Genomic DNA, 18,845 nt, shown 5'->3' on the forward strand with positions numbered 1-18,845 from the left:
GTACCGTTATGTCATTATGTAAGTTTAGGGAGTTGATCATTATAAATTCTACTTTTACGATAAAAACCTACATATATGAAAAAAATGGTGAAAACAGAACTATAAAAAATGACAGTGATGACATTTTTTACTGTACTGTTCTTTCAATGTTAAAGCTGCTAAGATACACAAGAGACCTTGCCTGATTATATAACCTGCGGTGCAGCCTTAAATCTTGTCCATGACATGCAAAGGTCTCATTTTAACTCTGTCATGCTGTCATAAATTGCGTTGACTTAAGTTGTCACATCTATCCATCCATCTATCCATCCATCCATCTGTCATCCACCCATCCATCCTCTAGACTGGTAAGCCTGTTCAGGGTCACAGGGAGCGAGAGCCGAGCCCTTCTGACTTCATGAAAGGCAAAGAAAAATGAATGATTTCACTAACGTATCAGTTTTACAGTAGGGCTGTAGGGGGGAAAAAAAGGTAAGCATCAACACATTGTCATAATTGTCGTCGGAATGTAAAAAGTTGTGTGGTGGATAAAATTTGACAGCGAATCGGTATTTTCGACGGGCATGTGTAACTAATAATAAAGGCGTGACGAAAGTAGCCGACCCGAAGTAGCCTGCTGCAGTAAATTTAGCAGAATTTTGGATTTGTCAAGAAAACAATACAAAAAGAAATTATGATGATGCTTACTAGACATATTTTGGCACTTTTGTCTCCTGCTTTTTATTATTATAACATCTGTTGAGGCTTATGTGTTGCAAAAAAGCAAAACAAGTTAATCCTTTGAAGTTCATTGACAGCACTTAATAAGCAGGCGGTTTTTGCAACTGATTCATATTTTTCCATATTTTGTTTTTACTGTTGATAGGAACTTCATTTATGCTGCTTCATGTGTATTAATTAAAAATACATCAGAGAGAGAGAGAGACAGAGAGAGAGAGAGAGAGACAGAGAGAGAGACAGAGAGACAGAAAGAGTCAACACTGTTAATGAAAAAATTGAAAGGTCTATTTTACTGCAATATTTACTGCATGTGTCTCAATTGGAAGCCAGAAGACTCCACCAAACCACAGACTTGACCTCTCATTCTGGCTGGAGGAAGAACAATAAAAAAAAAAAACTGACCATAACATCAACAGAGACACCCCATTTCTCCTAAGCTGCCTAAAACCTTCTATTGAGAAGATGCTTTTAGCTGATGATCTACTTTTCCACTAAACTAAACTAAAGTCGGTCAATTAGTCATCAGCCGACCAATGAGCCTGGTTGCTAAGGTAAAATAGCAGTGCTGATGTGTTCTATTTTTTTTCAGAATTCATTTTGCATTGATCCTTTACCGAACAGTGTGTGTTTATATGCGTGTGTTGCTATCCAGGCAGATGAAAAGTTTTCCTTTTTAGGTAATGCACAACTCCCACTGTACAAACTACAATTTGAATACACAAATGAGTGAGAACTGTTGACAGAACCACCACTGCTTGGAACATGTTACAAATTTATACGGGAACACAAGAAATATGAAAAATCATCTCCAGTATAATCCTGGTAACAATGCTTCTCGGACATGAGTTGAGATATTTGAAAAGTGTCTATTCAGCAGGCCTTTCAACAAACCTACTGTGCCAGTTCCCATAAACAAGAAAATCACCCACCCACAGGAAGCATTTATTGCCAAATATTTCAAGAGTTAGAAATGTGACGTTTGTTCTCTAAATGAAAACACACAAGCCTTGTGCCCTGCACTCAACATTTCATCAAGATTGTCATTTCCAAATTTGATGGTGAAGTTCCACAGGAAGATTTTCCAATGGATTGGTAATTTACTGTGAAATGTCAAAGTAACCATTTCTTGATTGCATTTTATCAAACAGTAGATTTTTGCATTTGATTGACTTCAACAGTGGTCAACAGAGACAACTGTAATGTAGCGTGTCATTTTGTTTTATAGTATTATCGAAAATCATGCCAAAGCCGTTTGGGAGCAAAATGCCTAAAACAATCTTCATCATGCGCGCTGTCATGCAAGACTTAAACTTCGCTTCAAAAGTGTTGTCTTTATTTGTTATTGCAACATATAGCAAAGCGGTGCATATTTCCCAATGTAAGTTGGCAGCATTATACAAATACGTCAATGTTATTCTTAAAAGGTCGTCGCAGGGACACACAAATGATCTCCTTCTACATATTGCTATCCGTTTACGTAATTGTATTTTACTTTTTTTACTTGCTTGACACTCAATGATCTTAAAAGATGTCAAACGGTTTACTGCTAGATTGATTATTTGACTCTAGTTTGACAAAATGTTTTTAAAAATACATCATCAATCGAGGACTTTTATCAAATTGATTTGTGTCTTAGTGTTATGCTTATGTTTTTCTGTGATCCTCCAGATGGATTTCTGTGGAACAGAATGAGAAAGAAAGATGTTTTTAAATTTCCTTTTGAGTTATGGAGATTTGACATAAGTAAGCTCTGTCTTGCAATAATATTAATACGCCACTGTCACGTAGAAAGTTGGACACTGTTCACTTGGATCAATGTTTCCGCTTTTCCAGAACGACGAGGCTTATTTTATGGACATGTTGATGTTTCACATATTTATAAGATGGGTTTTTTGTTATGGTTAACTTGTGAATCGAGTCCAGTATCTTCTGGCATGAAAAGAGGTGCTTTAAGTTTGTATCAGCATTAAAAAAAAAATCATCATTATCATTAAATATATGTAACACTCGTTTTGGGGACAGAATGCCCAGCCTGAGGTTGGGGACAAATGTCATGGAGGGGCAACAAAACACTGACTGCATACTACGACTGCTGCTCCAAGTACTCACAAAATTCACCTTCCAAATGAAAACATGAATAAATCTCAGTGAAACTCAATTATCTCCTGCCTGCTTGCAACATTCCCCCAGCCAAGATCACATGGAGTACTTCCAGACTGGAAATATGACATGAATACAATCTGTATATGAGAAACATTTATGACTTTGACATTGCTTGCATGTGTACCATCTGCTCTCACTTTTCACACAAAGGCCTTTTGGTTAAACTGAGTCAATCGAGGACACTTTTTGTGCACGCATGCACACATGTGTACGCATATACCGGCAGATAAACTATTGCAGCAGGTCCTCTAAGCCCCACTAATGTAGAGATAGAAACACTAAAATATCAATGGGTCTTTAGATTTAGACAATGTTGCATAAGACCTGTATTTGCCCAGCAAGACTTAATTGCAACCCCACTTGCCGAGTTATTGTACTTCCCGCCAGCATCTGCCGGCTTCTTTTTATTTCAACCAAATGTTCTGATTTGGAAAAATAGCGCATATGGCACGCTACTGGAAAGCAATTCACAGCACTTGGATTTCTCCATTTCTACATTATTACCCATAAAATATTTTCACCGTCCTGTTCCAAAAATAAGGTCATCTCATTTGGAAAGAAAGTTTTAAATGACACGAAATCTAGGAGAAAAAAAAAATGTCATAAGATCTTAAGTACTAAAATACAAAATGTGAATATGTTACAAATTTGACTCTAACCTTGGTCTCTCTCACACACATATACACTCTCATACTTGCACCGATCCTAATGGGTTTCAGGGACAGAGACACTCATACAAACATGACATCATCGGGGCTAAGTGCTCTTCGAAAATGGGTCACCGGTCCACTGTCACCTAATCAGAGCTGATTGACCTACTATAAAGAACATTCCCAGTGAACGCTCCAAGCGGTTTTGTTACCTGGAGTAGTCAGGGAATACAATATTATCTCTCAAGGGATTCAGGGTCACCACCACATGGATCATTGGAATAGTTTCAACGATGCATTCCAAAGAAACTAACTGCAACTGAGATGGCGAGGAGAGATTGCTGCAGGAAATTACCTGTGTGTGTGTCTGTGTCTGTGTGTGTACCTGTGGCCTTCTCAGGGTTGTTGCACATGAAGCATAACCACCCTCCCTCTTCTTCACTGTAGCCAAACAGGTCAAAGAAGCGAACCTCCTCCAATTGCATCTGAAGACTCTCCAGATCCTGAAGAAACACGAAAGCGCAAATTGACATCTAAATTGATATTTAAATTCACACCAAGTCTGTTTTAATTCCAACATGCGATTCAGTGAAATATGTCATTTAAAGGAGGCAACCTTCTGAAATCTGAAAAAAAATATATTACTGGTGTGGAACCTTCTAAATACATTGAGTGTAATTTGAGGTAAGGATGTATTCTGAATGTCATTAGAAAATGCCCCCATGTCCAAAGACAATAAAAATTCAAGAAAACAAATACGGGAACCAAGAACCTACCTTGCATAATGAGAAATAGTCACCAATCAACCACATGTGTTTTTGTTTCAACATTGTATTGATGTCAACGTGTGTGTGCCACAAACAGTGGGATGGCCTTGAGGAAGGTCCTCTAAGCACACTTGAATGATGATTTCAGATGAGAGAACCATATTTACAAATCAGGATCTGGCCAAGAAGATTTTTTGGCTGCTGGATATTCCCACTTCACCCTATTTGGCATGTCAAGACCACTCCTGCTTTTTGCTGCACCCTCGCCCTGTTTTAATAGTTGTTGCTTTAGTGTTTTATATAGACTACACATGCGGAGCAAGACACTACTTGTGACATAATGCCATATAAGCAGTCACATTCACACGGGAAATTTAGAGTCTTCAATTAACCCGGCAATTTGGAATGCGGGTGGAAACCGGAGCGCGCGCAAGCACAGGGAAAACTTCATGCAGTAAGATGAGAGGCATGACTTGAACCTAGGACCTTTGGCTACAAGGCAGACATGCAAAGCACTCTGTTTTTTTTTCGACAAAACATTGTTATCTCAAGTGTGGCTCCATTCTTCCTTGTGTTCCATCCTGTCTCCTGTCTTCAGTCTTCCTCGCACCTCCTCCTCCTCCGTCAAACTTTATCAACCGAGCAGCTATATCAACAAAGGTTTCCACTCAGGACACAAGAGGGGGAAAGGTGAAACAATAATCATTAATTATCTCCTCCATCCCAGACTTCCACTCACTTTAACTGCCCTTCATATCGTCATGCCTCTTTTCTTCTTCTTCAACTCTCCCTTTGAAAAGTTTTAAGGGCCTGTTTTGGAAAATAACCTCCACTCGTTCCGACCGTTTCCTCATTTGGAATAACCGTTTATCCCCTTTTCCTTTCCCTGACAAGTTTCTATTTTTGTCATAAGTTATTCCTTTATTTGTCACACACTGGGAAACCTCTGAGCTGAGTCATAAAAGGTGGACATTTTTTAAACATCCCAACAGTCGCTGCTTTAAATCTTGCTGTCAGTAATAATATTATTCTGGCCTCACAGGATGCCGCTCCACCCCCTCCTCCCTCTCTCTCGTAATATGTTTATTTATTTATTTTATTTTTTAAAAACGTCTTAAGATCTATTTTTCACACTCTACACACAGATAGGAACACTTCCCACCACGCTTGCAACAAACATCCAAGTTCCCCACTGGTTTTTTTGGACACAGTACTTTCCTTGAGTACACGAGGAAAAACAATGTGCTGTATCATGAACATTTGGAAGGAAATTGGACAAAAAGTTCAGGAAAAATGAGCATCACAAATCGCATATGGGAAAATCACTGTGGCTCAGTCCAAAACAAATTCAAGTCTTCCTTTCATACACTTATGTTGCACTTGATATGCAAAAAAAAAAAAAATGTAAATAACAACATATCAAATGGGTGGAATAAAAACTCTATTCTCATTTTATCTGGATTTGCACTAAAATTGGAATTTCCCAAGCCCTTCAGTTTTGCATAAATTAGTTCTGTAACGTTTGTGCAATCATGGGAACGAACAAGCGAACCAACTGACCAAAAAAAAAAGAATACTCCCAGCACATGCTTCCTTAGGCATGCAAAAATAATTTTATGGTGTTCTGAGGGTCTTATCAAACTGAGAGCCTTAAATATAATCCATCCACCTAAATGGAAGATCTTCTTTGGTATAAAGAATAAAAGACTAGACACAAGTCAGTTGTTTCTATAAAGAGTTAAAATAAGAACCATAAAAAAGTCATATTTGTGCTGATCCGATTGAATTAAGGCAAATGCTAACTGAATACATCGTGATGTGTTAGAGGTATGTACTGTCCATGACTTGTTTACATCATACTATATATCTTGGCTCATATATGTGTTCATATGTGAGTGGATACATAGAATTGAATTTGTGCGGTAGTATACGAGCATGTTTAGGCTCCATATGGTCACCACAGCAGCCAAGAAGAAAATAACCGCTGTAATCTTTTCCGATGAACCGCTTGTCACTTCAGGAGGGCACAGCACGGCGCCTACACACTTGAAACTTGTGTCCACACTTGCAAGACACGTGTTGAATGATGAATGGGAATTTTGCAACTGACCTCATCGTCGCTGTTGGGACCACCAGAATTGAGCATCATTTGTCACAACGAAAAACTATAAATAGCATAAAACTGCCCCGCAAAAAAAGTGAGTTTTTATTGCAAAAAATACTTTCCAAAGAAGCATTTCTGCAAATTGGTCACTATTTGTGGTTTGTGTTGCAGCCAGACCTCCCATAAATCGTGCTGAATTACCTTTCTGTGTGGAGTGGCGTGTTGTGTCATTGCCATGTGGAAGCTGTGAGCTCCTTTAAGTTGAGTCTTCCCCCAAAGAGAAGCCAACCTCTGAACACACTCATCTCCAGAACATAGTGGAACTTTGGACTTACTCTACAAAAGAGAAAAATGACAACAAATAAAGTGGAGATTTGCGACTGAAGTGAGGACGCATGTTGAGATTTGTACCGTAATTCTCGGACTATAAGTCGTGTTTTTTTTCATAGTTTGGGTGGGGCGACTTATACTTAGGAGCGACTTATAGTCCGAAAATTACGGTAGTTTGAAGAACACGTTGTTATTGATAGCCAAGTGACTGTGTGTACCTGGAGATGGAGCAACATGATGTGTATCCAAAGATGAGGCCGGCGGCTGCTCAGGTTGAAAGTGGACTTTGTGTACAGGCAGTAATGACCCTTCAGGGGACACGAGAAGGACAGCTTGGCCACGCAGCCTCTGTTTGATTCTGTAATGGAATACGATGACATTATTTTGTCTTAGTGATAATTGTACATAAAAAGTACATTATTGTATTTACTGGTTTCATTCGTCCGGAGCGGCATATTTAAAGGGAATGAGAGGGGAGCTGAATCAAACTACCTTTAAAAGGCTTTTTTTATGCACGGAACTTTAGCTCAGAATATGAGTACTATTGCCATCTCTGCAACAACATTTTTTATTGAGTGATGGGATTATTTTTCAAGATTAGTATACGTACGGGTTATAATGCATTTCCTTTACGTGATAGAAATAAACATCACTATATTAACTTTGACTGGGGCATCTAAAAGAACAAAAACATGGATATGATTTAATGCTCAACAAGGTTGCCAAAAAGGCTGTGGAGCTAATACTGCTGAAAATTGCACTAAATCCCTTGAAAGAAAAAAAAAACAGACAAAGAAAAGACGTTGCATCTGACCTATCTGGAAGACAACAAAAGCGAATCAAGATAGTTTTTCATTTCAGCATTTTTTTCACATGAACTGTTGACCGCTTGCTTCTAAACAAATTAACGTGCCAGGACCAGTTTAAAGGTGCACTCACACAGCATCATCACACCTCTTTTTTATTGTAATATTGAGTCATGTCGATTTTTCTGCCTGTTTCTTATTACTTAACAGCAACAATTTGATATAACACAACATAGATAAACCTGTGAATTTAACTGTGAATTTACTATGAATTTAAGTCCCATTAGAATGAAATCCATGCTTCAAATAAAACTTTATTTTCCCACACATTTCTCATATGGGAGCTTGTCATTAAAAGCGGGCCATTAATCAGGCATGAAAACATGCCCTTTGCTAGTTCACTGCTTAGACTGGAGGCGAGTAATTTAATATTTACTGAGCGCTGGTGTCTCAGACCCCTAGTTAAATCCACACATGTTAAAATTAAATTAAATATAAAATGGGATGAAATCACGCATTTATGCCCTCTTGATGGGATTAACATTACTATGAAATGATTTACTTTTTGGATTAGTCTTAAATCCATGTCTGCTTGAATTCAATAATGGATTGCTGAGTCCTAAATACTGCTGTGTGTTTAAAGTTTTTAAAGTGTATTCCATTTTGGGAACAAATGCAGTAGGCAAACATGGTCAAACCAAAATAGAGACCTCTGCCAAATCTTAAAAAAGCAGTGAAGGGCTCTTAGTGAGTTATTATAATTTCCTGCATAGGTCTTAATGAGTGAAAGTCAATGAATGAACTCCAAAGTGATGCATGTGTATGCTAATGTTAACCGATTGATCATCTTACCTTCTATTACACATTGTTCCGGTATGGGGATGTGTTGTACCATGCCCTTACAAAATTCTCGGATCATTTCCAGATTGTCTCTTAAGTGGATGAAGAGTCTGTCTGCTACCTCAGCCTCCTCCTCCTCTTTGTTCTTGTGCTCGCTGTGTGCTCCCTCTGCCTTTTTGACCCCACTGTCTGGCGCAGGGGCAGCGGTGGATGTGGACGCATTGTCTGTCAGTTTTTTGGCTGGAGGTTTCTCTTCCTGGTGTTCTGCTGAATGTGGCAAAGTGCTGGTGAATGTGATGTTGTCTGGACTCAGCTCCACTCCTCCGTCATCCCCGCCGTCTGAGTTGATGGAACGCAAGCGCACGACGTGAAGACCCAGGCTCTTAGATCTAAGAGAGACACCACAGTGTCAGCATGGTAAAATGCAAGTTTGATCGTAAAACATCTATAAACAATCTTCCAGTTGATGCCTGCTGCAAATAAATAAAACACCACATTGGGTGGAATTTGCATATGAGACCTCTGGAACACCAACCAAAAGATAATACACTTTGGACATACCTGTTATGCTGTATTATTCTGCTCTTTTTCAATGGATGCTAACAATTTGTGGGTGCAAGACAGTCGCCGACTGCCTATGTACGTTATAAGCGCCACCAACTAGTACATCAAGACAACTTGAGGTTCCTTTCTCGAGTGAATTTAACTGCCTTAAGGAGTGGAGGAACTCCCATTGGTTGGGAGTCAACCCTTCCGCACAATTAAACTGCTGTGGGACAGGTAACTTTATTCCCTTTAAATGCAGCATTCTTGTCGGGCACCGACAGTCTTAATGTGGCAGATGATCAGGTTTTAACATGGGCAAGCACATGGGGTTCCGAAACATCTACACAGTGAGGTGGGCATTTGGAAACCATCTTCCGAACCTCCATTGTTCAAATTCCACATAGGAAGGCTTAATCACGGAACCATGTGGCCTAAACCACTTTCAAAGTCAATGTGTGCTGATAACAATTCCCCTTACCTGTTGAATCTCATCTCTCGTTGCTCCTCCCTCACTGCTTGGTTTAGGCTGTATCGCCGCTGGGGGGCGGGAGAGTCCTCTTGCACCTCCGGCTCACCCCCTGCCTTCACCAACTTCCTCGACTCAGAAATCTCACCTCCAACTCCTTCGCATTGAAGCGATGTGCTGGGAGATGGCGAACAATGCCCATTCTCACTGTAACACACGCACAAATTTAGGAAACAAGATGAAACTGTTTGCATGTTCTTCCTGTGCTTGCGGTGGTTTTCTCAGACCTCCCCGGCTTCCTTCCAAATCCTCAAATTGCAATGCATGTTAGGTCAATCAAAGACAAAATTGTCCACAGATGTACATGTGAGTGTGAATGGTAGCTAAAAACTCGACATGAGCCCTGCAATTGGTTGGCAACCAGTCTAGGTTGTGCCCTCTCTCTCACCTAACGTCAACGGTAATAATACATAAAATAATGCCAGTGCTTTCATATTTGACAGAGGTACGAATAACACGTTTTTCTTTGTCTGAAAGGTTTTTCTTACCACCCAGTTTCAGTATCGTGAGAGGAGAGGACCCCAAGCAAAGCCCTCGATCCTGCACAAAATGCTTCTCATCCTCCCACACGCACAAACACATGCTGACCTGTCATGCATGCATGATTTTATTATGTAACCCTGTGTGTGTGTTTGGGGCTGGGGGGTAACATTCAAATCTGAATGTTTTCAATAATTCCTCAATTTTCCCTCGATACAAATAAACATCTGATAAACACAAACACACAAAACAGATTGTCCTCAGTATTGTCAGGGAGGCGGCTTAACTATTTTGTCTAAACTACAGACAGAAATGTTTAGTCATCGCAAACAGATTAGTGACAAAAACCAGATCACTAGCATTAGAAAGTATCATGGAACAGATATCATTCAAGAGCTTATGTTTTTAGCTAAAATTACTAAAGAAAATTGCAATGGACAAACAGGTGACTAAGATTCCAGTATGACTTAATATGTCATCAGCAGATTATATGATTATTTGGCTGTAGAATAACTATCCAGCTCCCTTGTGCTTATCCTGTTAGGTGTGACGGGTGAGCTGGAGCCTATCCCAGCTGACTTTGGCCAAGAAGCAGCATATACGCTGAACTGACAATCAAATGCAGTACACATCTGCATACTGAAATTCTCACTCATTCTCACCTGCTGGCAATTTAAACATAGTCCACACAAACACTGATTTGTAACATATCAAATGATTTTTGAATCAAGACGATCAAAATTGCATATTACACACACAGTGATCCATCCACCATAAATGATGATTCCTCTCGCCAGACTAGTCTGTCGTAGTACCAAGACTGATCCGTGAGAGGCAACATGGTGCCACAGGGCTTTTAGAATGTGGTGAATGCAAATAATAAGAAAGAGTAGATAGAATAATAGAAGATAGAATAATAATGGTTCGGCCAGGCTAACTAAATTTCAAAAGTCATTTCTATTGTGATAAATGTAATAATGTCTTATTTGCACACCCCACACAAGAAGATAATTGCTCAGGGGAAGTCAAGTCAAAAATGTTCTTTTCATTTATTCGTTCTATGTTGTATGTCTTGTCTAAACACGGTATTCCAATTATTGCATTTGTAGAATATGAAAAAGAACATATTATTGCACAGAAAATGTTTGCACTTCTTCTCTAATCTGTTTAATGATGACGAGTATGCCTCCTCTGACCTGGAGCGTGCGGTGGCACTCTCTTCCAGCCGCCTCCCGAGCATTCTGGCTATGGCTGTGAATGAGTTGCTCAGCCTGTAGAGGTCTTTACCGTGGCCTCCCAGCACAGACGGGTAACGGTCTGTCAGGCCTCGGATCTCCAGCAGCAGCGTGTGGTGAAAAGTGTGCTCCATATCACCCAAAAGAGACACCAGGTAAACCAACGAATTACGTGCGTGCACCTGAGGAAAATAAAAATAAACATTGCCAATTATAGAATAGTTTTCTTCAAATTCAAATACATCATGAAACCTTTGAGCACAAACTCCATTTTTTCTCAGCAGATACAACGTCTGCATGGATGATCCTGGTGTTGAAGCAGAGGAGAATCTTTAATGGGGACTTTAGATTTGAACAATTTCATGTCTATGGTAATAAGTATTTGTAAATAAAAATTTGGATTGCATTATTTAAAACCGGCATATATATTCCTAACAAATAGTTTCATTTTTTTATCATTTTTTTAGGGGGGATATATTATTTCAGGGGTGTCAAGCATTTTTGTTATGGGTCACATTGTTGTTGTGCTTTCCCTCAGAGGGCCACTGTGCTGTATGATCACCTATTCTGGCAGTAGGAAAATCTCATGTGTGCTGGCAGTCATACTGCATGATTACCCCCCTGGGCTGGATCTAATAACATGGTGTGAGTAGAGCAGAGGTGATAGGATTGAATATTAGTCCTCTTGCAATTTTGAATCCAACCCAACCCCCCCCCCCCCTCATTTGTTGATAAAAAGCAAACCAAAGACCAAAAACCACAGACGTTTTTATGATTTCTCCCTGGGAGTATAAATTGTTTCATAAAGCATTGTCAGTCTTCACAAGAAAATATTTTAATATACTGACAATAAAAAATGTGACATCAATATTTCACAACAGTGGGGAAAATTGGTACTTGTACATTGCTGGCAAGATATACTGATATGATCTTTGAATCCAGCTGGTGCAAACATCTTGTGTTGGAAATCTTCAGCATGAGACCAAAAAAATGTGATTGATGGGGAAAATGCTCTTTCTGTATAGTTTGGGCATGTTTTACAAGCTCATTCTGTTGGATAATAACCTCTTGTGTGGATACTAAACGCAACTGTAAGACTAGAAGTCAGCGGGTTTCCACACAACAGGCCGAGGAGGTATTTAGCAGTCTCAAAGGTGCAGTTCAAGAATCAAACAGAAGCTTGTTGGGGTGCAGATTACAGCTGTGGTATGTTATTATTACACCTGAGTGCTGGCTTTATTGATTTAATATTTTGCATTTTAAAAGGCTAAGGCGCTTACAAGCATTATACTCAAAGCAGGTCTTATGATGTTCATTATAGAACAAGCATGTGAACCCTTTTCAGGTAATGCAAAAATCATGGGAATAGTTAAAAGGAAAAGTAACTGCTGAAGTTTCATCCATTGATTTTCTATACCGCTCTTTGGTCTTGCAGCAAAACTGGAGCTTATCCCAGATGACTTTGGCAAAAACTGTGGTTCACCCTGGGCTCTTTGCTAGCCACTATTAGTTTTATGTTCTCCCCCAAAATTATACTGAACTGATAAAAGATAAAGTTTAAATTCCATGGAGAGATTCAGACTGTACCTAAAAGCACAAAATAACATTGCAACTAATAAATAACACACAGTCACATAGTCAATAACAAACTCTTTTTTGTAACTAGTGCAACTACAGTGCTGCACTTATCATGAGGAGGCTGGTTAGTCCACATGTTAGCAATTTTGCAGACTTATGCAAGTAGGTGTATTTAAAAAAAGGTGGTTTGCACCATTGTAGGCATGATCAGAACCAACTTGATTCAAAACCAATCAGAAGGTCTTCTCTCATTTTCTTTATATGTGGTCGAATGACAGTGTCAGATTTAGATATATGATGACATGTCCTCACAGCTCAGAATATATTCCTCTATGCGTAGAGTGTAGTAACTTTCATCCACCACATTGTCAGCTGCAGCGACCGTATGTCAAACAACACACCCTCGCTATGCTAGAACACCCAGCATGGCCCAGAACGGTCTCCGTAATTTCGAAACTCACACAGCGAGACTTGCGTGTTCACGAAAACAGTAGATACGGGTATGCAATAAAAGGTTACGCCAGCATTTCCACATGCACAATCTAAAAAAAAAAAAATAGAGCCCCATGACACTTGTGCTTTCTTCTGTACAATGCAGTGTTTTATATTTTTTGAGGTCTCACTGAGATAATTGATTAATTTGATATGTTTGGACCAAACAAAACAAATAACAATCAATACAAATGAAGTCCTTCTGGAGCTAAAGGAAGCAAGAGAAAGTTGTGCAACCAGTAAGTGTGTGCGTGGGGGGCAACAGTAACTTACAGGAGGCACTGCCATCACTAGGAGGTCTCTGCTGCGTCATTTCCCAGAAAACCAGGCCTTGGTTTCCAAATAGTTCCAATGTGGAAAAAGTACAGGACACCAACAAATGATCACAAACTACGTGTTTGTGTGTGCTAAAGTTGGGTTTTGTTTTTCACATAGAGGACGTATAAAAAGTGGTGCTGCCATCTATCTTTATAAAGTGTCCATCATTTCCATTTGCTACAATGAGAATGAAAAGTGGTGCTGCCGATTATCTTTATAAAGTGTCAATAATTTCCATTTGCTATAGTGACATTAATAAAACAAAACAAATTAAAAACGCATATATTGTAATTTATTTATTTTGAGTCACTGATGGTGGAGTGGTACATTTGCCTGATTTTGGTGCAACCAGCATGGGTTTATTCTCCACTCAGTCACTGTTGAGGTGTGCAACTACTGGCGATCAGTCCAGAATGTAGTTTGCCTTTCAGTCAGTCTGTTGGGCTAGGCTCCAGCTTTTTGCGACCTCGGTATAAAAGATGGATGGACGGATGGACAGACGGATGGCGGGATGAACAGACAGACAGATGGGAATCTTTGTTGACTTATTTAGTCTAGTCACGATTTTTAATGAGTTGGTTAAACTGAATCATTGCAACTCAGTACGCAAGAATGCAGCCAGGCCTTCAACGCCGTTCACTAGTTGGTATCTCCAAACACTTTCCCCATGAGTCAGTTGTTTATTGTGTGTGCTACAAGTATAATTGCGTGTGTGTGTATGCGTACCTCATTGATGATGCCCACAGCACCGTGGATTTTGGCCACGTGCCCCAAAAGAGCAGGCCATTGTTGTCCCACAGTCCTGAGCTTTGGCAGAGAGCTGACCAACGAGGAGGGGCTGGCTTGAGCCACATCCACCAGAGTGCCTAGAATGGCCTCAATTAGAGACTGGTTGCCCAGGTAACTGACAAGGGTAGGCACCTGAGGGCTCAACATCTGAAAACAAAGTTGAATTCATACTTTTACCATGAGTCTAGCAACACAAGGTTTGGGTAGTGTGCAGATATGTCTCTCTCAGAGGTGAGCAGAATGAGATGAACAGTATGGTGACTGATGATAAACAAAGACATGACTGTAGGACCGTCTGGAAACATTCTGGCAGTGAACTGTTCCTCCTCATTATCCACAATGAGACAGCACTGGATCAGACGATTGCAGAACACGCCTGCTGCTTCAGTTTAAGTCACTTCAACTGAATAATCACATTTGCGTCACATTGAAACTCAGAACATTCTAAACGGTCGTTTTAAGATGGCAGTGATGAATGAGACATTCTTTAGGGACACTTCATTCATCAACCAAGCGGACACGGCTGGCATATGATTTTTTCTTTACTATTATTATCATAGTGACTTAGTTATGGTTGAGGACTGAACAATTAGTCACCTAAAAATATGACATGCCCAACTCTTTAACACTGCAGTGTCTGCTAGGAAGTAAACATTTTATTTTGATCGTAAAGTGTTGGGTGTTGTTGCTGTCTGTGCTTTAGAGCAATGTTGACATTTTGTTTTCCTTCCACACCCTCTTTAGTCCTGACATTGCGTCAAGCAACACGCACAAGATAAATACAACCTCACCAGCGGATGCTGCTCAGCCACTATTTGAAGCAGTCTGATTAGGTGTTGCTGTTCTGCAGAATCCAGCTGTGACATTATAGCAGTGAGCTTGCCAAGGTGACGGTGTATGACATTAGGTTGTCTGGGGTAGACTGAGAGGAGCACACGGAGGAGCATGTGGTTTCCTGCGGACAGACGGGAAAAGACACTGAACACAGGTCATATTTTCATTTGGATTATGTTCAGCAAAAAAAAATAAAAAGAAACCACAGGTCATATTTTTATTTGGGCTTCAGGTTTTACAACAAGATGATCCATAGTTATAACTCATCTTAACGAACTGCTTTTGTCGGATGTGTAAAAGCTGTGGCAAGGTCACCAATAAATACCGAAATCTTTCAATCTCATTACGTCCATTTCCTCTTCCAGCACACTTAAGACTTGGCTCTTCATAAAACTAGACACATACTGTAGAGGGCATGTACAAAAAAAAAAGCTTTTTAAAGATTGAAGCTGTGCTTTGATGGGATTCTTCTCAGGAATTTTAAAGGTCCGCATAGGAATACTCTGTGGGGGATTTAGGAGTTATACTATTGGACCCTCAGGCATGTGCATGTCTAAACACATGGAGAGCATGTGGGAAAATAATATATACAGTGCGAAAACTTCCAGCATTTCTTTTTAAGCTCTGCATACACTGGTTGATTTCTGCCATGTTGTTTTTAAATCCCAACTCACCCGAAAGACTAAATCTCCTGTGATGGGAAATCTTTAAGACCGCATTGTGTGCTGCACCTGGTGCTGGTCTATTTATTTCCTACATAAGACTCTAGTGTGCTGTTTCATGCAAGAATGATATCGGGGCTAACTTGGTATAGTCAAATCATATCTGCCGACAACAATAATCTAATATTTGCCTGCCGATGACAAAAGGGTGCCCAAGAGGCGAATGAAGGACAAATGTCGGACAGGGAAAATTTGCTGAATTGCTTACTTTTGATAAAAAGTAACAAAATGTTACTCTTATCATTTGCAGTGGAAATGAATAAAAACACAAATGTTCATCCTTCATGCCAATGCTGGATTGATTGGATGTTCATTTATTGAGCTCAAGTACACTGAAGGGAGATTTAATCATTAAACTCCATCTGGACAAGATCTTGGTTGAACACAATTTTGACACACTCAAAATTCACCTAATAATACTTCTAGTCACTTGTTCCTAATTTCTTCTTGCTCCTTTAGATATTGATCAGTTAACAATCACTCACAGCACCTGAAATCAGTACTGATTTACAAATGAGTCAACCCAAAGTGTGGAATCTGACCTTCACAACCCCAATTGACAACACAACCCAGCATCCCGAAAGACCAACATCACTTCTACATGGCTTGTTGTCATTAGGGTGCCTTGGGGACCCAGGTGAACTGGAGCCTATCCCAGTTGATTTTGGGTGAGATGTAGGATACACCCTAGGCTGGTTCCCGGCCAAACTCAAACAAAGGTGACATATTTAGGTAATTACATAATGGAAAGGAAAACACTGAAAATTACTGCGGTAACACAACTGCTAAAATGACAAAATCATTAAGTTAAAATTGTGCAAACAAACCATGACAGCTGCCTCAAAAGTTGGATTTATGAAGACATGTGCTGTACGTGAACACCACAGCTGTTCTTCTCTCCAACCACAGCTGTATTTACTGTCTGGCATTTAATATATGACCCCTTTTCCAGCGTGTCTCGAGATTGCTTGACATGGAGCATAAATTACGATTGTTTGCTCTTTCTCTGCCATTCCGCAGAAATGTCTTACGTGATATATCACCTTTGAATTTGACCCGTCCTCACTGGTTAGTTGTGCAAGACAAACCAAGTTGTATAACAAAGCTGTATTTGTTCCAATGTTTAGTACAGTGAAACGTTTGTAAACATCAACACCCCAAATTGAAGTGGAACTTCTTAGTCCAATGCACATTTCCAGCCAATAAGGATGTCTCCCCTAATAATCATACAATATCATATAACCTGTCATCTGCGTGCAGTTCATGTAGCACACAGAATTAAATGTTCAGTTTTCTTTCGAAATGTTCTTGGATTTATTCACTGTTTTCTACCGGGGGTCAATTAGCTCAATAAATCTTGGTGGCCAGTGTCACATGAGCACACAAAAGAGATCTGTGAGCAAGTGTTTGTTAAGTTGTATCCCACATAGGTTTGCTTTACTTGTCTGTTCCTAAAGTCCTATATGTATGTCACTTGAACATCTCAAATATGTGAAGGGGGGAGTGATGGTCACATTAAGGCACAGGAAAAAAAAACTTCTCTCAGGGAGACCATCATTTTTAAAATACTGGTCAAGAGTTCATTATATCCATTTAAATGTATTGCTCCATCAAAATAAGTGGACCCACAGTCATTATGGTCTAAACCACTGGCAACAAAAGTGAATGCACCCCAAAGTGAAAATGTGTCAACATTTTATGTGACCACCAATTTTTTTCCAGGAGAGTTTTTTGGTTTTAAACCAAGGATTCCCAGGTTGACACTGGAATCCTCTTCCATTCCAAGACAACATTACAGAGTTGGTGGGTTCGAGTTTAGGTCTGTGGTGGCTGTTTGTGGGGTCGTTAGATTTTTGGAAGAGCGCCTCGTGGTCCGGTTTTCCAAGGAAGGGGATCGTGCTCTGCATCAGTATCTCGCAGTAAATTCTGGCATTCATAATTACCTCTGTAGCTTCAATGCCAAGAGCTTCCACCCACTATGCTTGGCTATGGGCAATACTTCTTGTTTTTAAGTTATTGTTAAGTAGTAGTTAGTTACCTTTTACGAATGAAGTTATGGAACAATCTGCGATATTGCACAATGAGTCGGACAGGGTCAGCATTTCGTACTGCTGAGTCAGTAGTGACTGAACAGGAAAACTGTTTTTCTATTTGAATGCCACTTTACATTATTTCACTATGAGTCAGGGTTGTCAGGAAGTAAATGGTATTTCTCAAACTTGAGTTAGGTTACCAACATCTAATTTACACATTCATAAAAAAGATGACGTGCTGTGACTTGTTTCTATTACTGCTTATGAGGGCGCAACAGTGCTACTGCCACAAAATATGCACAACAAAAATAAGATCAAGAATCTCAACTTTCTGGCAGTATAAATTCAAGTCGTAAATTTTGGATCAACTTCATTTTCAATATTTCAAACTTACCCAAACTTGCCAATCATTGTTTCGAAAAAATGTTTTGGGATTGGATTATATTTTGTTGGATAATATACTAGATTACATTAGATTCAGTTTTTATGTCAATTCTAAGGTAACACAAAATTAAAATTGAACAGCAACAATTTCAACAACATTAAAATGTACCTCACGAAACCACACTTCTACCCATTTAAGGACCAGGTACAATACACAACTATGCAAAGAGACACACAAAAGACACACAAGAAGGCTGCAAAGAGTGGCCAAATCCTCAAATCCCATGAGGAAGTGATTAGGTCCATCGGCAACACCAAACAGACAAAAGCACATAGTCCCACGCAAGGAAACATACGTGTGATCTTCACACATAACCAACATCATCAAAAGATTTTCTGAGTCATGAATAATAGTGTAGAAAACAGTGAAGCAATTTAAAAATCATTTCGAAAACTGCCTCTTATTCACACAGGCACATGCAAACTCTGCATGGGGCAAAAATCAATCTCTCTGTTTCTTCTTCCATT

The 18,845-nt window shown here is 39.6% G+C and overlaps 1 protein-coding gene across 1 annotated transcript in view; it reads right to left on the minus strand.

The window, feature by feature from the left end:
- veph1 (ventricular zone expressed PH domain-containing 1) overlaps positions 1–18,845 on the minus strand; it is a 40,211-nt gene that overhangs the window by 6,195 nt on the left and 15,171 nt on the right. The window contains exons 5-12 of the mRNA XM_061281364.1: positions 15,136–15,299; positions 14,282–14,491; positions 11,129–11,349; positions 9,405–9,599; positions 8,393–8,769; positions 6,953–7,092; positions 6,606–6,740; positions 3,919–4,036 (exon numbers count right to left, since the gene is read on the minus strand). Of these exons, the coding sequence (XP_061137348.1) occupies positions 3,919–4,036; positions 6,606–6,740; positions 6,953–7,092; positions 8,393–8,769; positions 9,405–9,599; positions 11,129–11,349; positions 14,282–14,491; positions 15,136–15,299 (1,560 nt within the window). The remainder of the gene's footprint in view (positions 1–3,918; positions 4,037–6,605; positions 6,741–6,952; positions 7,093–8,392; positions 8,770–9,404; positions 9,600–11,128; positions 11,350–14,281; positions 14,492–15,135; positions 15,300–18,845) is intronic.

This window comes from Syngnathus typhle, linkage group LG6 (genome assembly GCF_033458585.1).
Source record: "Syngnathus typhle isolate RoL2023-S1 ecotype Sweden linkage group LG6, RoL_Styp_1.0, whole genome shotgun sequence".
Taxonomy (NCBI): domain Eukaryota; kingdom Metazoa; phylum Chordata; class Actinopteri; order Syngnathiformes; family Syngnathidae; genus Syngnathus; species Syngnathus typhle.